Raw genomic sequence first — 22788 nt, forward strand, 5'->3', positions numbered from 1 at the left:
TGGGACGGTTGCTTATAAACGGTTGGGGGCAGACCTGCTCCAACTTCTAAGAGAATTCAAAGACATCTTTGCCTTTGAAGTGGAAGAGATGTCAGGCGTCAGCCCGGATCTAGCTGTCCACAAGCTTGCCGTTGATAGGCCGTCTTCGAGCCTACCAAAGATAATAATTCCTATCTTGGTCTCACTAACAATAGTAAGGGTAAGAAAGGGTCGAACCCAAGAGAGGCGTTGAATCAACCACCGAGTACTACCGTTTAAATAAGCTAAACGAATTCTAAATTGGGTTGGTTATGAGTAACTTCTTCTAACACAATTCGACTAAAGCTAAGAGAAGGTTAACAATATTTAGAGGAATCTAGGGCTCGGGTTATACCACTCAACTTCATCACAAATCACAATTAGCATGCTACAATCAAGGTAAATTAATGGGACAAATTAGCACATGCAACAAGTAATTAGTGACTACATTGAGGGTTTTACCCAAACCCTAGAATTTAGACTACTCACAATCCATGGAGGTTAAAGCAATTAGAGGTTTCAAGCAATTCATGAACAAGTTCAAACTAAGGATTAAGCTAATTAACAATCTAAGCATGCAAGAATTAAGCAAGTAATCAACAACAAAGTAAAGAGAAGTAGAAAAGATGAGTAAGAAATGGTTACTATGAAGCTTCAAAGTGAGCAACAATGGTGGATTTTGTCTTCTACAATGATTGAATTTGAATGCTTCCAAGCTAAAAATTAAGAACTAACTAATGATTTGAGAATTTAATGTTCTAAGACTACAAACTAAGAGGAAAGCTCTAAAAAAAACTGCATCCCCCGGTTCCCTCGTACAAATGAGCTCTAAAGGGGTATTTATATGACCCCCAAATAAAAAGGACGGAGAAAACGAGGAAGGAGTTCGACTGCAGGTCTGCACGGACGTGCCAGATTTGGCACGGACGTGCAAGGCTAAGCACGGCCGTGCCAAGTTTGGCACGGACGTGCAGGAGGGCCAAAATGGAGGCAGAAGCTTCTGCCAAGGTCTGCACGGACGTGCAGCTTTTGGCACGGACGTGCAGACTTGCACGGACGTGCTATCATCTTGCACGTCCGTGCAGGATGCCCTGCCTAGACTGCTTAACTTTGGGAAGCTTTAACTTCTACGTTTCTTGTCGGAAATGGACTTGTGACCAGTCGTTGGAAAGCTATTGAGACTAACTTCAATCTCCAATTTGAATCGCTTCAAAAGGTTGATAAGATCAAAAGTTATGGTTGGTTGAAGTTGACGCTTACGCAAACGACCTTTCAAGGTTCTCCAAAAGCTTTTCATTTCCCTTTATGGCATTCCTCCTTCTTCCTCCATGGCTCTATCAACCAAGCTTTCCCTTATACTTACTCACTCATGCTTGATCATATCCATAGTGCTAAAAATAGCTACATTACATCAAAAACACAAACAACCGGTGAAGCATGGATGGTACAAAATTTGCATAAAAATAGGATAAAAAATGAACTTTGATGTCGATTAATAACGAAAACAAGGTTCAAAAGTACCCTAAAATCATGCCAAATATCAAGTTATCAGCCGTGGATCCTAAAAAGAAGCCGGTTAGGCAGAAAAAGAGGGATCACGGTGAAGAGAGATCTCAAGCGGCAGCGGCTGAGGTCAAAAAATTGTTAGATGCTGGGTTCATCCGGCAATGCTACTACCCGGATTGGGTAGAAAACGTTGTCCTCGTGAAAAAGCCAAATGGTACCTGGCGGATGTGTGTAGACTATATAGATCTGAACAGAGCATGCCCAAAGGACAGTTACCCGCTTCCAAAGATCGACAATCTGGTCGACTCTACAGCCGGTCATGCTCTGATGAGTTTCATGGATGCCTATTCAGGTTTCCACCAAATACCCCTATAGAAAAAAGATCAAGAGAAGACGGCCTTTGTCACTGATCAGGGGTTATTTTGTTACAAGGTGATGCCGTTTGGGTTGAAAAATGCAATTCACATTCCAGCGCATGATAAACACCGTTTTCATCAATCAGATTGGCAGGAATGTAGAGGCGTACATTGATGACATGATAGTCAAATCCAAGCTTCAGACGGATCACCTACTGGACCTCCGAGAAACATTCACCACACTCAGGCGGCACCGGGTCATGCTTAACCCAAAGAAGTGTGTATTTGGTGTTGAGTCTGGGAAGTTTCTCGGATTTTTGATCGATCAAAGGGGCATAGAGGCTAATCCGGAAAAAGTGCAGGCGGTCATTGACATGCGGTCTCCCCGCACTATGAAAGAAGCCCAGAAATTGACCGGTTGCCTGGCGGCGTTGGGAAGATTCCTTAGCCGGTCAGGTGACAAGTGCCTCTATTTCTTCCAGGCCATACGGAAGAGATCCAGATTCGAGTGGGGTGAAGAGGCGGAAATGGCATTCCAAAAGCTAAAGCAGCATTTGCATTCGTTGCCAAGGCTAGTGAGCCCCTTGCCCCGGGAGGTCCTCTATATGTATCTAGCCGTCTCTGATCATTCCCTTAGTGCCGTTCTCCTCGCTGAGAGAGACGATAATCAGCTCCCGGTGTATTTCATCATTCATGTTCTTAAGAATGCTGAACTCCGATACCCCATGATCAAAAAATTTGGGTTGGCCCTGTTCGTCGCAGTCAAACGGTTGAAGCCCTACTTCTTGGCTCACCCGGTGATTGTGTATACAGACCAGCCGCTCAAGCGCCCAATGACCACCATCGAGTCATCCGGTAGAATGATCAAGTGGGTTGTTGAAATACAGAGCCTCGAGATAACTTTTGAACCCAGGCGGGCAGTGAAAGGTCAGGCGTTTGCCGACTTCATTGTCGAGATGACTAGGCCGGTGCAACCGGAAAATCCTGACCAGGTTTGGAAGTTATTCGTAGACGGTAGCTCTACGGTGAACGGCGGTGGTGCAAGCGTCATATGTCATTCTCCGGAAGGGGATAAGTTTGAATATGCACTACGGTTCCGGTTCCAAGCCTCTAATAATGAGGCGGAGTATGAAGCCCTGCTAGCCGGTATACGCATGTGTAAGGCAGCAGGGGCAACAAAAATCACCGCCTGCTCAGACTCTCAATTGATTGTTAGCCAGTACAATGGTGACTACGAGGCCACCCATCCGGCTATGATCAAATATCTGCAGGCGGTCAGAGAAGAAGCCGTGTCACTTGATGAATTTCCTCTAAGTCAGGTGCCTCGGTCAGAGAATAATCAGGCGGATGCTCTTTCCAAATTGGCGTCATCAGCCTCCTGTGATGCACCTAGGACGATTTTTTGGGAAGTCATTGAGAAACGAAGCATTGATCATGACCCTTTAGGTATCCTGGACCGAAGTGCCACCTGGATGGACCCTATCCGGGATTACTTGGCAGACGGTTCTTTACCGGATGACCTTTCTGAAGCAATGGCGCTCAAGAAGCGTGCTCTGAGCTTCGTCATGCACCATGGAGAACTTCTCCGGAAGGGTTATCTACAGCCATATCTAAAGTGTGTAACCCCTGAAAGGGGAAGAGAGGTTCTAGAGGATCTGCACGCGGGTTTTTGTGCTTCACACATAGGCGGCAGGTCCTTGGCAAGAAGAACCAGACGGCAGGGTTACTTTTGGCCCACTCTTGAGGCAGACGCCATGGATTTGGTGAAACGGTGTGATAAATGCCAAAAGTTCGCCCGGCTGATACATCGACCGACAACTGACTTGACAGCCATCCATAATCTGGTTCCGTTCGCAAAATGGGGCATGGACATCTTGGGTCTGTATACGCCTGCCTCAGGCGGTCGCCGATATATTTTGGTGGCAGTAGAATACTTCACCAAATGGGTTGAAGCAGAGGCGGTCAAAGGCATTAAAACAAAAGACGTGATCTCCTTCATTTGGAGAAATGTCATCACCCGGTTTGGGATTCCAATATCTATGGTCTTTGATAATGGACCTCAATTCGAAACGCCTGTCCTCAAGAGTTGGTTGGGAGACCAAGGAATCTCCCATTATTTTGCCTCCGTTGGCCGTCCTCAGGCAAACGGGCAAGTTGAGGCCTTCAATAAGTTTATCTCAGACGGTATAAAAAAGAAGGTGGAAAGAGCCGGTGGGCTATGGGCAAAGGAACTACCTCATGTCCTTTAGGCCATCAGGACCACTGAAAAAAGGGCAACCGGTGAAACCCCATTTCTCATGACATACGGCACTGAGGCGGTGCTCCCCATTGAACATTACGAGCCAACGCTTCGCATCATGCTATATGATGAGGTGGCCAACTGGGAAGCCATGCGGCTTGCACTAGATGCTCTCCCAGAGCGAAGGGGCAACACAGCCTTGCGTCATGAGATTTACCGCCTGAGAATGACAAGAGCATACAACAAGCGGGTTCACAAACGACCCCTGAAAGTAGGAGATTTTGTGCTTCGCAAAATGGAAGCAACCGGTAGGGCCAATGAACAAGGCAAACTGACTCCAAATTGGGAGGGACCGTACCGGATATTTGAAGAAGTACGAGACGGCACATACCGCCTGGAAGCCCCAGACGGTAGAAAACTGCCTAGAACTTGGAATGTAGATAATCTCAAAAAGTACTACTTCTAGAAATTGTATAGTTTTTGTATATTTCTATATAATTAATGAGAAAGATTTACTACATATAGTGCTTACATGCGCCATGTTTTGTGCTTAACACAAGCGGCTCCCTTTACTTATTTCCCATGCGCTCTGTCTTGTGCCCAACACAAGCGGGCCCGAAAATTTAATGAACCAGCCGGTGACGCCCATTCGGGTGAATTCATCGAAGAGAAGATCTCCCATTTGGGTGGAAAATTGTTCTAGCGATAAAAAATCAGGCGGCCCTAACCGCCTGATTGATCCATAGCACCAAAGAATTGCGGGTTAGCATTCCCAAACATGTATCCGGCCCCCTCTTTGGATCGAGTACCATTTCAGGCTGATCTCAAAACAGACAGCCGGTACCTAATGTCCCGCTTAATCAACTAAGAGAAGGCAGGCAGGCAAACATTTGGGTTAGGCCAATAATTTATGAAGGGTGTTCTTGCAAAAACCTAACCGGCAATTGTTAAAAACGGTTGGCACTTAGCACTTAGCTAAAACCTTAGCATTTGTGCTATAGCATATGGATAGCCGCCTGACACCATTTCGTCTATACCAGTCTCCTATCCAGGGGCAATTACCTACCCTAACCCCAACAAGTCATGCGGAAAAACATTCATGGTTTGAATTTTTGAAAAAGACCAATACTCATGGTTGCTACCACCATAGTTTACACAAGGCAAAAAATAGAATTGCTTGCGAAGACCCAGACGGCAGAGATACCGGCTGGGTTCTCTTGCCTACCCTCGCAAATTTCTTTGCCTACCCTTACAAATTTCTTTTCCTAGCTTGCGAAGACACAGACGGCGGTGACGCCGGCTGGGTTTTCTTGGCTATCCTCGCAAAATTATCAAAGCAAGAAAGATGCGACATTCAAGACATTCAAAACAGCAAAAATGAAAAGAAGCAAATTCATTCAAAACCGGACCAACCGGTTGAAATATAGCACAAATAACCGGCATAGCCGGTGAAAATGTTAAAATTGTTTACAAGATAAACCAGCGCAGCCGGTGAAAATATCAGTGCTCAAAATAAAAAACAATAGCAGAGTAATCCGACCCTTCCGGCGCTATTACAAGATAATGCACGGCACGCAGGCCGGGAGGTCGTTGCTACTCTACATTTAGTGTTACCCGGTCGCCCTGAGCCTGGCTCCTTTCCGGATGAGCTGGGTCGGTGTTGGGGACGGAGCCGGGAGCAACCTCATCCTCGACCGTCGCCTCCAAAGCTGCCGCTTCCGCCTGCATTCGCTGGAACTCGGCTTCCACCCATTGCTCATATGGTCCGGGCCCCGGCTGGCCCTCCTCTTCAGCCAGAATGGCCAGGTCTGCATACTTATAGGCGAGCTCCCAGACGTTGTAGTCTGCACCCGGGTGGATGATGGAGAACGCCCACTTCATTCTGTTTTGGCAGTCCTGCTCATTCTCCTCGATGAGCCGGCTCTGATCAGCCTCTAGGGTGGACTGGAAATTGCGCTGAGCTTCGGCAGCCTCCTTGACCAGGCGGTCATTCTCTAATTGTAGCCGTTTGCTGCTCTTCTCCGCCTGGTCGAGCCGCTTGAGGGGCTCTTCATGTTTTTTCAGCTCGTCTTTAGCGCTATCCAGGGCCGCCTGGAGGTTGTCCATTTTGAGATTTTGCTCCGAGAGGGCCCGTTGGAGGGACTTGACCTGATCCGCCTGTTGCATTATTATAGCTTTAGTTTCTAAGTCATGCACAATCATGGAATACGATTTTACCCGCATGGGTATGTCGAGCAATGTGAGATCGAAAGGGTTTGTACCTTATTGGGAAGCCTTTTGGCTTTCAAGAGCAGATGGACCGGTTGCGGTCCTTATTGGAGTGGCCTCTAAGGCCTTCTCAGTGTTAGACCCGCCTGGGGTCTTTATTGTTTTACCGCCGGTTGTAGCCCGGTCGGTAGAAGCAGTTCTCGGCACCTTGAGTGTCGGTTCTTCAACAAACGGCCTTTGCCGGATCTGTTTTTGCAAGGAACGGGGAATAACACCCCCATCCTGAAACAAGACCACAAACGGTTAGATGTATAAAACAGCTAAAACAACATCTAAGCCAAACATATAAAGAAGGTCAGGCGGGCTAACCTTTTTAGCCGCCTGAGCGGCAAGTTTCTTCTCCAGATTCTCCTTTCGGATATCTGAAGCCTTTTTTGCGGGTGTCTTGGCGGTGGGCAGCATCTTCTTAGCTTCTTCTGCAAAACAAAAGTACATCCGGTCAGAAATGTGAATTTGATATTGCAATCAAGAGAAAAAGGTCAGCCGACATTAAATTAACCGGCTAAGGTTCGTAACCTTTGGTTTTAAACATTCTGCTAAGTCCATAGGCGGACAAGAAGCACTCGTCTTTGAAAAATTCGTGTTTGGGCACCCAGTTCTTGGGTACCCTTATTATCTCTCCGGTTGAGAGAGAGGTAGAGGTTAACTCTAAAAATCCGGAGTCCAGAATGGCCCTCCTATCATTATCGGGAACTGAGGGCAGCCGGCACTTCTGCCCCATAAGCTCTGGTTTCCGGTTGTAGGTCCGGTACTCCCTGTTTTCCTCCTCAGACGGGGCCTTGACCAGGTAGAACCGGTTCTTCCAGTCCGACCATTTAGACGGCTTGTCCAAAGTCATCATGTATTGGGGGTGAGTGGTCAAGGTGTACCAGGCCCTCCAGCCGCCTAGGCTCCGGCTCAGATAGTGCATATGGGAAAACGCCTCCCAGTCGGGGTTGAGATCCTGCATCTCGCAGGCGGCGATGTACCCTAATATATTCACCCAAGAATTCGGGGTGAGTTGCCAAACGCCTAAGCCATACCCCCTAAGTATGGCCTTGATCGTGTTGTGAAGGGGGAAGTGGACGCCGGCTAGGAAAGCCGCCTCATAGCATCCAAACCAGCCGTTGGCGTTGGGCTGGTCATCTTCCCATACAACCGTCCCGAACTCCCCCGGTACGGTCATCTTGTATCCTTCACCAAGCGGCCGCCTGGTGATAAAGTCTTGTAGAGAAGACCGCATGAGGGCGCGGTCCTTCAAGGAGACGGCGATCATGAGAGGGTCGTTTCTGCTTTGCCACGAAGGCCTCTCCGCCTCCTCGCTATCTTCTGACACGGTTAAATAGCTGGAGCTACTACTTTCAACCCGGCCATCGTCAAAGTCGGATGGGGAGTTGGGAGCATCAATGGCAGCTTCTGGCTGCTCAGCCTCCTCAGCAGAAGAGGTCTCCTCGTTGTAGGAGCCTAGAATGCTATCGCTTGGGGTGGCGGGGGTACCGCCGGATGGTTCTCTAACCTCCCCGTCTGGGCCTTGATTTTCAGGCGATAACTCGTTTGAGTCCCCGCCTCTGTAATTGGGGTCCATAGCTGTTCCCCTAATTCTGGCCATGGTGTCCTGCACAGACACGGAGTCGGTCGATACAGGCATTGTAAAGGGGAAATTCCAAAGATCAGAGGCGGCAGATCTAGTTCTAGACTCAGCCGTATCAATTGACCGGCTGAGTTCACAACTATGGTCCGGGTATGGGTATAAAGGGTCCATCTACCTATGGGACTTATAAACAAAAATGCAAGCAAAAGACACAAACGGAAATGCATGGAAAAGCGAGAAAGAATAGAGACAGTACCTAGAGTAAAGTGTTGAAAACCTCAAGAAATTTCTTGGGGATGCTTGCGAAGACACAGGCGGTTTGAATACCGGCTGGGTTCTCTGAGGTACCCTCTCGAAAATCTTTGGTGTGCTTGCTACTGCACAGGCGGTCTGAAAACCGGCTGCTCTTAAATCTCAAGTCTCCGTGTGCTCTGAATTTCAAGGACCGGATGCTCAGAAATGCCGGATGCTCTCAAAATTCAAGAAATGTCACGAAGTTTGTAGATGAGCTCTCGTGTGCTTCCTCCCCTATTTATAGGGGTTGTCCCGGAAGGTGAAGAGGCGCGACCCTTCCCCTTCTGCTTTTCCCTCTTCCTTCAGTTGGAATTTGAAGGGGTTTCGCAAAAAAAAAAAAAAAAATTAAAATTAAAGTTTACTTTCGTCAGCTCTCTTCTCAGGTGCCACGTGGCACCTTGCCACGTCAGCGCCGCGTCAGCACCTGAGAGGGGCAAATGTTTGGGGGTGAAATTACCCCAGCCACGTGGCCCAATGGCTGAGCAACACGTGGCACCTTGCCATTGGTCAGCAGGGCTCCAATCCCCTGCTGACACGTGTCCTAGGAACCCTAAATGAGGAACCAATGCTCCCCACTATAAATAGTGGGAGTACCCTCATTAATGGGCAGAGGCAATGGGCATTCAATACAATCATAAACACATTTACACCAAACCCGAGCAATCTTAATTGCGGAATTCTCCCATTACGCGAGAAGTAATTACTCTTTTACGCACTTTCTTCCTCCCGTACATCACTGACTTGATCGTTGGAGGCGGAGCTCCACCCAACCGGAGTATTCGTGGTTTTGCAGGTACAGGCGGTCGAAGGGAATTCTTGGAATTGTAACTCTCCCGCAGGACACATCAAAAAACCCCGAAACACCATTCATTTGTCCAATTTCAATCATGTTAGCTTTGTAACATTATGTATCATCAAAGAATATTTAAATTAATATTAATATTATTAATACAAATTGAAAGTGTATTAATGATAAAAAAAACATAAAAAAATGTGTTAAAGAGATTTTAGAAGTCTAAATGTAGCCTTAAATTTGGGACATGATGAGTATTAAAAAATGCAAGGGAAAAAATTTGGAAAAGAGTGAATAGAAACTGTGCTTTGTGCTTGGATTATTAATTTGTTACTACTGGTAAGATCTTAGCCAAGTTAAAGTCTGAAAATTAATGGTTAAAAAAAACACCAAAAAAGTTGAACAGCCGGTGCCGCAGTCTTAGGGTGCTAGAAGCCCAAAGTCCAAGAAATAGGGGGAAATTAGTCAAAAGTTCTATTCCTTTTTTGTTTTTTATTTCATTTACTTTGAAATTTTGCATTACAGAATTTTAGAGTATCTAAAGACATGATGATAAACATATTTTTGGATTATAAAAGGCATTTGATTTGATCAAAAGTATCTATTTTTATTTGTAAAGCAATAAAATTATCTTGATACTTTTTTCATCTTATACCCAACAACTAGGACATAATAACTGAGTAATAGCACCTTCAGAGTTATGAAGTGTTCACCTGTCTTAACAATAACTGATCTAGCTACGGTTAATACCGATACTGAACCTAATGAAATCGAAGCTGAAAAGGAGGTTGCAAAGCAACTCTGCCTCATAAATCTGTTTTTCAACTGAGTAATAGCTACGGTTATATCTCCTTGATGTAACCATGACATAATACAAACTCACATAACCTTACATAATCACTTATTCCGGTCAAATAGCTCTGTATCTTTTTCATATTTGAAGAGCATCAGCAATCGACCCAGCAAGGCTCAGAACTTCGAAAGGAGCTCTATTTGCAATTGCCTTTACAGTACGAGGGCAAGAATCCGTGATCCAAAAGTAACTAAATGCTTTCTCTGAACCTGGGAGAAGGTATAAACAAAGATATTTTGAGTCATCATTAGTTACGGACTTTGCAATCAAGAATCATCAGATATTATGTTGCAATTATGTGATAAATTATTAACGATGGTCAAAGAGTATTTACCATCATTTTTATGCGTGAAACGCTCATATGAAGCCTTTGGAAATACAGCATGGGTCACATAAGCACTAACCTTCACTGCACCATGCGCAGCCAATACTTTCTGCAGTTTCAAGAACCAAGTCATATAGACATATACTTGTACAAGTACCCGTGAAAAACATACAGATTTGATTGGTAAACATGAATAATAATATAAAAGTAAGATTCAACTTAAAAATATGAGTGGAACTTAGAAAACACAAAGACCAAAATTTATGAATTTCTTGAGTTCCTAGCCAAAGTTATTATGTAAGGAAAGCAGCAAGTCTGCTCTTGTTAAAAAAGGAATGAGGTATTGCATATGTACACGACTAAATGAAAGTTTATGTAATACAGACATGATTGCTTTCTCTTAACAAAGAAAAAAAAAATACCTGACATTCAATAAGAGTGCCACCAGATTGTACCAAGTCATCAACAATGACAACGTGACAGCCAGCAGGGTTGCCTTCCTTAAGCCTCACTATCCGTTTATCACCTTCACGAACCTTTGCACAAACCACCTGGTTTTGGATGACATGAAAATTTTAATTGCGATGGAATATGCAGGATTGAATTGGTCAGAACAGTTGTAATAATCACACATGACATAAAAATACAGACCGTAGGAAAATGATCTAGCTGCTTGTGGAATCGCTTCCATGCTCCATCATCTGGAAATGCAACTACTATCTGGAACAATATTGTGGAGTAAGCAATCATTAACATACAGTTGTAAAGACAGTTGAAAAATTCTATGCGGAATTAACATAATGGCCAGTGGAGAAGGGAAAACATATTATAGTAACCTTTTCAGCATCCGGGAGTTGATCAAGGCGCTGCTTCAACAGGGGGATGCCAGTTTCAAACAATGGTAGTACATTGTCACTAAAATAAAACCTTTCCTGCAAAACAGTAAAAATAATGTGTCAAACACGTGAAAAAAACAATGTACTTCCTCCGTTTCTATTTAGTTGACACGTTCAATTTAGACACACATATTAAGGAGAGGAGAGAAAGAGAATGATAAAGCAAGTGGGGTAGCTAGTAAATGCAAAACCGGAGGAATACGCGTCAACTAAAAAAAATGGAGGTAAGTATTACAGAAGATAAACAGTAGTTAGTAGACATAACCGGGAAGAAAGCTTCGCATTTGAATTTCATGTAGTCAACTTTGAAAACCTAGGCGGCCTTTGGTAATTTATATGAAGTATATAAGAAAAAACACTATCATGCAAGATCTTGTTAATTTCTTTTCAATAAGTCATAATATCGACTTTTTAAAAATTTTAAATTTATTAATGGTCAAAGGTGTACATTGGAGACTGTACAAAATGCAAATAAGAATATCTTAAAGTATCAAAAGAAGTATGATAGAAATGATAAATAATCAAGCCGGAGGTTGGGGACCTAATTTCGCTTAAATAATAAAGGGAACAGACAAAGTAATTCACAAATTTGTGATGAATCCAAAATAGGCATACCATGATATCAATTCTTTCACCAAGGTCAGGCATAAGAAAATGCTCCTATCAATACTCTCTACAATACTAAGCTCTGATAACTTTTCATTTTCCAATACCCAAGTTAAAAACATAACAAACGGTTTGAATACCCATGATTAAAAACAGCTGGTTTATAAGATAATAGTCCTTTTACACTACTCTCTTAGCCCTTTTAACGTACACTACAGTATTATTTGTCTCCATAAGAAGAGAGTACAGCTGTACAGGCATATCAAAACGTTACTCCAAATTTTATTTCCTAACACTTACAATGACAATTTTTAAAAGTGAGACAAATTAAAATTGGCATTCAATGACACTGATACATGTATCAAGACTTTGGATTTAAATTTTTTCCTAACTAAAGAAAGAAAATATTGATCAATTCTTCGGATTTACAATGCAACAAAGTATAGTATACACAAGAAAATTCTGTTAACCGTCTTCTTTTCCATAGTTGTCTAATAATGTAATGTAGACCCATGGTATTTTCAACTGAGACAGATACAAACTTTTGGCAATGACTCTAAACCCTCACAAGCTTTTGTCATTGCATTGACATTCTTTTACAACGGTGTTTTAAGCTTTCAGTAATTCAAACAAATCTAGAAAGGATGGTCCCTGAGGCCGGCTCAATTACAGCCTTTCTAACGGGAATTTGAATACTAGCACCTTAACATAATATATGTGATGTATGACCTACATCACCTTTTAAGTTTTTGCTTAGATGGTTGGCTCTAGTAAGTCTTGTCCCAACTTATCCAAAACCCCTCCAAAACCCTTGTCACTCAAACCCAAACCCATATCACAATAGCCAATACCTAACAAAGGCAAACCAAACAGTAAATAGGAACTAAATCCCCACACCCAAAAATAAGGAGCTCAGAGTAGCCTATATATCCCAAAAATTCTTTATCAAAATTATATAGAAAACAAAGGTCATGTCCTAATATTTCCACCAAACACTTCTCAGGCCCTATATGTGTCTAGTTTCTCAATAATATACCTTCTATTGAAGCTGCTTCATATATTTTTATACTACAACATTGGTCCTCAACCATCACACATTATCTAGAAGTTACACGGATAATACTACATCCTTTCCTGCTTCCCCGCTTTTTATTTAGAACAGAATAGAGAAAGAGCAAGCACTTCACCAGCTACTAGGAACTACAACCTCAGAACAGATAATTGTCCAAGAGGACCAAGGCCTGTTCATCCAAGAAATTAGAGTTTGAAGACTCAATTCATTACCACAATTCAGACCATTCACACTTTCACAGGGCAATCAATCCCAAATCAATTGCACGAAGTATGCTGAGTAAAATCATGCAACTCAATCACTTCAATTCAAACTTTCGTGTGTAGTAGAGGAGAGCAGGGAATATAATGAAAAATTTATCAGATTATGAATGTTGTCCTACAACAAAAATTTAGACTCAACAAAAACTAGCACCCACCTCCAACTCATTCTATTAGCAACAGAAATGAACAACATTCAACTCAGATACCCTACCCTTTTCTAGTTTCTACAAAACTTATTAGGCTGACTTTTGACAAGTTGGTCTTAGTTACTTTAATGGTAACATTCTTACTTTCTGTTTGTTCACAACAATAACTCAAAGTGCTACTCTTCCAAACGAATAGTTCTTACAAAAAAAGTTTCTAATGCAATTCACTCCCATCTCCAACATCAACACTTTGACATTTTTAGGTTTACACAATTAACTTGGAATGGTGAGCTCATATTCATACGTAAAATATCTCCTATGACTGGAATCAACGGTCACATTGATCATTTAACTTGAACTTGTAATGTAACCATTACGTTGAAGCGGAGGTTGAACTAAAGTTTGTCACAAATCTAATCATAGTGACCATCAGCCCATTTCAATCTCTTTAGAGTATGTTGATAGCATATTTCTTTTCATACAAAAAATAAATAAATAAAAAATCATTTCAAAGACCTTCATTTTAATATGACTATATGAGTGTCAATCCACATATTTATTGGCAAATTTCTTAATTGACTCACTTTATCCCTTTTAACGATGTTATATATGAAATTTAAAATCTAGAAAGAAAGTACAAATGTAACAAAATTTCAACAAGACCCCCTCATAATACTCGATAAACACAAATATAACCATGAAGCATGTAAAAGAAATTCCAATACTCAAATATTATGACAAATTGACAATAAGGAACCAGAATAGAGAACACATCTATTCCAGCTTATACTAGATTATGAAACTCACCTGCAAAGCATGTATGTCATATATGACCACACTAGTTGGTCCACCCCTGGATATTGGAATGTTGGATAATATCCTTGCCATTGTAAAAGCTGTGGCAACATCTCCTTCCTCTTCCATTCTCTCAAAGGATCCAGTTGGAAAAAATGGTAAGACCAATGTGAAGGAAGCAACAAATAGCCGCGGAAGAGCAAATATAACAGACAGTTGCTCAAATATGACTGCTGGTGAGCTAAAAGCAGCCAAAAAGGCAACATGTTGGCCTCTTATATCTTGTGCATTATTTATGAAAAGATTTGGAAAACCGTCATCAAAGCTCCTGATACATGATATAATAAATCAGACCTCTAATAGAACACTGAATTATAGAGGTAAACATGCTGTATATTACGGAGTGTAACACAGCTTCAATATTTGTCTACAAACAAGATAAACCGGCAAGCCCACTAGGCTACCACAAATGAAGAACTATCTTTTTCCCTTATTATAGAAAATCTAACAAAGTCGTGTCGAGCTCGATAGACAACAACCGAAGGATGAAGGTTGCATTTTCAAATATGCAGCAATGTACCATACATTTCACTTTGTAGATTAATCTATTTTGCAAGATAAAACCTAGCAGGAAATGCCTAGACTTCAAGGCAAACAAATGGAACTTGTAACATGTCCAACAAACAATAATATAATTCGCAGCGAAATTGTGTACAACATGCTACAAAATACTTGTAACATACCGTATATCGAACAAAGAGAGAAAAAAAAAACATACAAATTATTTATGTTTCTTATATACTCCATTTCATTTTGTACCCATGTTGGATCCTTACACTCCAACAAGGGTATAGACTCTTCTTTTGTATCTGCATTTAATTTAAAAAAAATAAAAGGGTATCGTTACACTAATCACAAAAGTAATTTAAAAAAATAAAAGGGTATCGTTACATAAGTACACAAAAATAGTACACAAACATAAAATTCCAAATTAAACTCATGAATCAGAATCATCAATGAAAATTCAAATTAAATAACTTTCGGGTAACGGATACAAGAAGTTTCAGAAAATTTTCACAAAAAAAGAAAAAACACACACACACACACACACAATTGAAGCAGGGTTATGGAAAGAGACCTCCAATTAATGGATTGAAGATTGATAAGATCAGATTGAGCAGCAACTTTACGAGCAAGTTCTTCAGCTTCAACACAATAAAAGAGCAACACTTGCTTCTTGTAAGGTTTCTCCATTGTTTTCTATTGGGCTTGCTTTTTCTATTCTGCTTTAGTTATATGCTTATATTCTCTTCTGTAGTCAAGGAATAGCAAAGAGTGGCGCTGTTGCAAAATGGAGTGGTCAGTGAAGTAGAAAAGAGCACATTTTAATCTATAGTGCTTTAAGGGGAATTTCTTTATTTTACAATCATAGATATTTAAATGATATTTAAACAGGGAAATTTATTTTTTATATTCAAGTATGCATAATATATAGATATAAATATGTTAAGTAAATAGAGGATCGAAGCAAGCTAAAAAATTATTGTGCATACATTGCGTGCGCCTCTAAGCTTGTCAATTTTAAATTGAAGAAGAAAAACAAGGAAGAGAGAGGTTGACAAGTGAAAACGTGAAAAGACCAAGTCGCTGCATGTTGCTGGTAAGCGTTGGTGCGGTCCCTCCACAATATCGAAAAGGCAAGTAAGAGTAAAGAGAGGTTTTTCATTTTTAAGGGCCTCGCTTTATTTGGGTTTGGTACCTTAAAATTATGTTGAAACGTCGTTAATTCTTCGGTGAATCGTACCTAAAAATTGGCGTTGTACCCAAAACCAAGGGGACGTATTTGGGCTATACCCGTCCCCCGCGTACCCATGCATCACAGTGCGGAAGCCTAAAAAATAACGAAAATGCCACTATATTCACGTAAACTCCGTAGTATTTGTAATTGGGTCGGGCTCCTTGATAATTGAATAGTACTTCGTATTGATTATTCCTCGAGTCCTCAAGCCATTGTTAGGAAAAATGAAGACGTAATGAAGGTATAAGAAGTTGAAACAATGTGACAATTTAGAATAATAACGATTCATTAGGTGACTTAGGAAATTTTGTTAATTACTACCTAATAAACAGAGGCTTTGTGAATTACTACCCCTAAAAAAAGTTTTAATTACTACCCCTAAACCGATTAATTTAAGTGGTTGCTACCCTTTTCCTACTCAGTCCCTAATCAGGTGATTTAAGCTCTTAATGAGCTCATTGTCTAGCAAGATTATAATTAGTTGTTTTAAAGCCATGATTAATTAAATAAACCCTAACACCACCTCTAAACCACCACTGCACCACCTCCTACAACCCCCTTACCCCATCCCCACCATCTTTGGTAGCCCCTTACCACATCATCCCTTTGCCACCAGCTAGGAAGCCACGCGCTGGGAAGGGGAAGGGGAGGGAGAAGCACAAGAGAAGAGGAGAACGAAAGTCCGGCAGCCTCCCAGCCATTACCATCCCCTTCTCGACATTGACAACCCCACCCTATACCCCATTCCCCTCCCCTTTTCGATTTTATGGCCACCCTACCCAAAACACTCTTTCCCTCCCCTTTTCGTTTTCGGCCACCCACCCACACAACCCAAAACCCCTTTTCGATTCGTGGGTGCTTGCTTTTTTGGCTTGAATTCCACCAGTTTTCTTTGCAAATTGTGTGTAATATCTTCTTCTCATTGCAATGTAAGTATTTCCATGTACAATCCTTGCTACATTGTCGAATTTCATGTAAATTTGTAAAAAAATCGAAAACCCCCTTTGAAAGTCGATTTGGGGCTTTCTCGTGTGATGCTTGTTGGATGAAATTGTTTGTCCCATGTTGTTGGATTCTTAATTGTGAGCATTTTGATAGTAATTTTGTAGAAAATGGTGAAGAAATGAGCATGTTGTGTTCTTGCCTTCGAGCTTGAACGTGGGTTTTAATGGTGGTGGAAAGCTGACGGAGAGGGAATGAGGAAGGGGTGGGGTCGCCGACACGCCCGCCGGTGAGGGTTGCCGACGACAAGGGCTTCGGTCTTCGGCGACTGGGAGGGATTTAGGGTGGGGTGGGCGGCCTGCGATGAGGGTGGTAGAAGGGGGGTGGTGGGTGGGGATTAAGGTTTAAAAATAACTAATTATAAATTAGCTGAATAATAATATTTTTAAGAGCTTAAATCGCCTGATTAGAGAAAAGGGTAGCAATCACTTGAATTAATCGGATTTAGTGGTAGTAATTAAAATTTTTTTTTTAGGGGTAGTTATTCACAAAACCTCTATTTTTGAGGTAGTAATTAACAAAATTGCCAGTAACTTGCTTTACAAATTGCATAAATTCCAAATTCCCCTAAAAGCACTATAGATTAAAATGTGCTCTTTTCTACTTCATCCACTCCATTTTGCAACAGCTCCACTCTTTTCTATTTCTTGACTACAGAAGAGAATATAAGCATATAACTAAAGCAGAAGACTAAAAACCCCAGCAAGCCCAAGAGAAAACAATGGAGAAACCCAACAAGAAGCAAGTGTCCTTGCTCTTTTACTATGTCGAAGCGGAAGAACTTGCTCGTAAAGTTGCTGCTCAATCTGATTTTATCAATTTTCAATCCATCAATTGGAGATCTCATTCTATTACTCTGCTTCAATTGTGTGTGTGTGTGTGTGTGTTTTTTTGTTGTGAAATTCTTCTAAAATTTCTTGTACCCATTACTAGGAATTTGTTTAATTTGAATTTTCATTGATGATTCTGATTCATGAGTTTAATTTGGAATTTATGTTTGTGTACTTTTGTGGTTAGTGTAACGATACCCTTTTACTTTTTTTAAACTACTTGGATTTGGATACATGTTTAACTGTCCAATTTGGCTTTTTTATGAACAATGTTCATAATTTTAGCCCAGGATACAAAAGAAGATTCTATAACCTTGTTGGAGTGTAAGGATCCAATATGGGTACAAAATGAAATAGAGTATATAAGAAACATAAATAATTTGTATGTTTTTTTTTTCTTTGTTTGATATACTGTATGTTACAAGTATTTTGTAGCATGTTGTACATAATTTGGCTGCGAATTATATTATTGTTTGTTGGACATGTTACAAGTTCCATTTGTCTGCCTTGAAGTCTAGGCATTTCCTGCTAGGTTTTATCTTGCAAAATAGATTAATCTACAAAGTGAAATGTATGGTACATTGCTGCATATTTGAAAATACAACCTTCATCCTTCGGTTGTTGTCTATCGACACGACTTTGTTAGATTTTCTATAATAAGGGAAAAAGATAGTTCTTCATTTGTGGTAGCCTAGTGGGCTTGCAGGTTTATCTTGTTTGTAGACAAATATTGAAGCTGTGTTACACTCCGTAATATATAACATGTTTACCTCTATAAATAAGTGTTCTATTAGAGGCCTGATTTATTATATCATGTATCAGGAGCTTTGACGACGGTTATTCAAATCTTTTCATAAATAATGCATAAGATATAAGAGGCCAACATGTTGCCTTTTTGGCTGCTTTTAGCTCACATGCAGTCATATTTGAGCAACTGTGTGTTATATTTGCTCTTCCGCGGCTATTTGTTGCTTCCTTCACATTGGCCTTACCATTTTTTCCAACTAGATCCTTTGAGAGAATGGAAGAGGAAGGAGATGTTGCCACAGCTTTTACAATGGCAAGGATATTATCCAACATTCCAATATCAGGGGTGGACCAACTAGTGTGGTCATATATGACATAATCAAGTATAAGCTGGAATAGATGTGTTATCTATTCCGGTTCCTTATTGTCAATTTGTTATAGTATTGGAATTTCTTTTACATGCTTCGTGGTTATATTTGTGTTTATCGAGTATTATGAGGGGGTCTTGTTGAAATTCTGATACATTTGTGCTTTCTTTCTAGATTTTAAATTTCATATATAACATCGTTAAAAGGGATAAAGTGAGTCAATTAAGAAATTTGCCAATAAATATGTGGATTGACACTCATATAGTCATATTAAAATGAAGGTCTTTGAAATGATTTTTTATTTATTTATTTATTTTTTGTATGAAAAGAAATATGCTATCAACATACTCTAAAGAGATTGAAATGGGCTGATGGTCACTATGATTAGATTTGTGACAAACTTTAGTTCAACCTCCGCTTCAACGTAATGGTTACATTACAAGTTCAAGTTAAATGATCAATGTGACCGTTGATTCCAGTCATAGGAGATATTTTACGTATGAATATGAGCTCACCATTCTAAGTTAATTGTGTAAACCTAAAAATGTCAAAGTGTTGATGTTGGAGATGGGAGTGAATTGCATTAGAAACTTTTTTTGTAAGAACTATTCGTTTGGAAGAGTAGCACTTTGAGTTATTGTTGTGAACAAACAGAAAGTAAGAATGTTACCATTAAAGTAACTAAGACCAACTTGTCAAAAGTCAGCCTAATAAGTTTTGTAGAAACTAGAAAAGGGTAGGGTATCTGAGTTGAATGTTGTTCATTTCTGTTGCTAATAGAATGAGTTGGAGGTGGGTGCTAGTTTTTGTTGAGTCTAAATTTTTGTTGTAGGACAACATTCATAATCTGATAAATTTTTCATTATATTCCCTGCTCTCCTCTACTACACACGAAAGTTTGAATTGAAGTGATTGAGTTGCATGATTTTACTCAGCATACTTCGTGCAATTGATTTGGGATTGATTGCCCTGTGAAAGTGTGAATGGTCTGAATTGTGGTAATGAATTGAGTCTTCAAACTCTAATTTCTTGGATGAACAGGCCTTGGTCCTCTTGGACAATTATCTGTTCTGAGGTTGTAGTTCCTAGTAGCTGGTGAAGTGCTTGCTCTTTCTCTATTCTGTTCTAAATAAAAAGCGGGGAAGCAGGAAAGGATGTAGTATTATCCGTGTAACTTCTAGATAATGTGTGATGGTTGAGGACCAATGTTGTAGTATAAAAATATATGAAGCAGCTTCAATAGAAGGTATATTATTGAGAAACTAGACACATATAGGGCCTGAGAAGTGTTTGGTGGAAATATTAGGACATGACCTTTGTTTTCTATATAATTTTGATAAAGAATTTTTGGGATATATAGGCTACTCTGAGCTCCTTATTTTTGGGTGTGGGGATTTAGTTCCTATTTACTGTTTGGTTTGCCTTTGTTAGGTATTGGCTATTGCGATATGGGTTTGGGTTTGAGTGACAAGGGTTTTGGAGGGGTTTTGGATAAGTTGGGACAAGACTTACTAGAGCCAACCATCTAAGCAAAAACTTAAAAGGTGATGTAGGTCATACATCACATATATTATGTTGTTAAGGTGCTAGTATTCAAATTCCCGTTAGAAAAGCTGTAATTGAGCCGGCCTCAGGGACTATCCTTTCTAGATTTGTTTGAATTACTGAAAGCTTAAAGCACCGTTGTAAAAGAATGTCAATGCAATGACAAAAGCTTGTGAGGGTTTAGAGTCATTGCCAAAAGTTTGTATCTGTCTCACTTGAAAATACCATGGGTCTACATTACATTATTAGACAACTATGGAAAAGAAGACGGTTAACAGAATTTTCTTGTGTATACTATACTTTGTTGCATTGTAAATCCGAAGAATTGATCAATATTTTCTTTCTTTAGTAAGGAAAAAATTTAAATCCAAAGTCTTGATACATGTATCAGTGTCATTGAATGCCAATTTTAAATTGTCTCACTTTTAAAAATTGTCATTGTAAGTGTTAGGAAATAAATTTGGAGTAACGTTTTGATATGCCTATACTCTCTTCTCATGGAGACAATAATACTGTAGTGTACATTAAAAGGGCTAAGAGAGTAGTGTAAAAAATCACTGATTATATATCTGATTTGTGTATTTAAATTTTTCAGATCTTTACCATATACGTAGTATTAGGGGACCATAAAATATGGGTATTTTGTGATAGTGTCGTGTTCAGAGAGTTTGAAATATTTTGATATCAGAGGTATTAATATCGTGTAATGAATCCTGGAGAGGTGGCTATTACTTAGATAATTACATTATTGGTTGTTATGGAGCCTGATGTAAGTCATGTAACTACTATAAGTAGAATTAGGATGTGATTATAAACTTAATAAAGAGAAGTTTAAAAAATAAAAAATCATAGAAAATTTAATGCTAGATATATTTACTAATTGCTTCGAGAACCACTATACTAACTCCTTGGTTACTATGACTATTATCTTATAAACCAGCTGTTTTCAATCATGGGTATTCAAACCGCTTGTTATGTTTTTAACTTGGGTATTGGAAAATGAAAAGTTATCAGAGCTTACTATTTTAGAGAGTATTGATAGGAGCATTTTCTTATGCCTGACCTTGGTGAAAGAATTGATATCATGATATGCCTATTTTGGATTCATCACAAATTTGTGAATTACTTTGTCTGTTCCCTTTATTATTTAAGCGAAATTAGGTCCCCAACCTCCGGCTTGATTATTTATAATTTCTATCATACTTCTTTTGATACTTTAAGATATTCTTATTTGCATTTTGTACAATCTCCAATGTACACCTTTGACCATTTATAAATTTAAAATTGTTAAAAAGTCGATATTATGACACATTGAAAAGAGATTAAAAAGATCTTGCATGATAGTGTTTTTTCTTATATACTTCATATAAATTACCAAAGGTCGCCTAGGTTTTCGAAGTTCGACTACATAAAATTCAAATGCGAAGCTTTCTTCCCGGTTATGTCTACTAACTACTGTTTATCTTCTGTAATACTTACCTCCATTTTTTTTAGTAATACTTAATAATAACTCATGTAACACTAACAGAAGAACCATTTGTAAACTATTGATGATTTCATCATGTATTAAAAATTAAGAATTTATCTACAAAACGAAGACTGGCAATAGTTTAACTCTTCTAGGCATTTTTGCGTTAATCAAGGACAGCTCCCTCGTTAATTAGGCATTAAACTTGTATGTATTCTACCTTGCTCTACAATAACAAAATGCTGCAAGCAAAACATATGAAACAGTAGCATCATCATGGTAGACAAAACATATGAAAGGACAAAATAAATGTGCACTATCATGGTAGACAAAATAAATTAGAAAGGTATTGGGTTAGATACAATACGCTTAGGAGTTTCCAAAGCATATTTTATTAATATGGCTTAAGCAGGAGCTTGATCGAACTTTACAGTAACAAGATATGATTGGGCTTGGATTAATTTGAAACTTAGGTGCGCTCTTTAACTCATTAAAGGGGGATTTCAGACTTATTACCGCGGTGAGCACGATGTATGAGCAACCCATTCAAATCAAGAACAAGCAACTACTTAACCAAAACAGAAACTATAAATCAGACCATAAAATCAAAAAATTAACAGAAATTATATGAACAATACAAATCAGAACATAAAATCAAAAAATTAACACAATTATATGAACAGCAATACGAATCAGAACTAAAAATCAAAAAATTAAGACATGCAAATCCCGTCAAAAAACAAATCAACAACAAAAAACCGAAATGAAAACAAAAAAAATAACAGAAAATTACCTTTGAGTTGTGACGACTTGAAGGAGAGGAAGATTTGAAGATGGAGAACTAGAGATCGAAAAAAAAACGAGAATGGAGAACTTTAGATCGAAAAAAAAAACGAAACGAAAACAAAAACAATTAACTAAAATTTACCTCAAATTGAGCTTGAAGAGTTGAGAACTTGAGAGTGAGTGAGGATTCAACGCTTTGATTTGTGATTGAAGAAAAAGAGCAGAAGAATGAAGAAGAAGAAGG

The 22788-nt window shown here is 39.7% G+C and overlaps 1 protein-coding gene across 1 annotated transcript; it reads right to left on the reverse strand.

The window, feature by feature from the left end:
• Positions 1-9648: 9648 nt before the first annotated feature.
• On the reverse strand, positions 9649-22788 carry LOC110717091 (ribose-phosphate pyrophosphokinase 4-like). Its single transcript, XM_021895736.1, has 9 exons — positions 22687-22788; positions 22552-22599; positions 15139-15341; positions 14013-14328; positions 11059-11154; positions 10874-10942; positions 10645-10773; positions 10232-10331; positions 9649-10106 (listed from the first exon to the last, which is right to left on the reverse strand). Exons 3-9 carry the CDS (start codon positions 15252-15254, stop codon positions 9976-9978), a joined length of 957 nt encoding a protein of 318 aa, XP_021751428.1. The 5' UTR covers positions 15255-15341; positions 22552-22599; positions 22687-22788; the 3' UTR covers positions 9649-9975.

The sequence above is a fragment of the Chenopodium quinoa genome, unplaced genomic scaffold (assembly GCF_001683475.1).
Source record: "Chenopodium quinoa cultivar QQ74 unplaced genomic scaffold, ASM168347v1, whole genome shotgun sequence".
NCBI classification, from domain to species: domain Eukaryota; kingdom Viridiplantae; phylum Streptophyta; class Magnoliopsida; order Caryophyllales; family Amaranthaceae; genus Chenopodium; species Chenopodium quinoa.

Excerpts from the sequence above, each read along its gene's own strand:
- LOC110717091 (XM_021895736.1), bottom strand. The coding sequence starts at position 15,254 with ATGGAGAAACCTTACAAGAAGCAAGTGTTGCTCTTTTATTGTGTTGAA. Across the intron at positions 10,943-11,058 it reads AACTCCCGGATGCTGAAAAG|ATAGTAGTTGCATTTCCAGA; the intron begins GTTACTATAATA and ends ATATTGTTCCAG. Across the intron at positions 10,332-10,644 it reads GCACTCTTATTGAATGTCAG|AAAGTATTGGCTGCGCATGG; the intron begins GTATTTTTTTTT and ends TTGAAACTGCAG.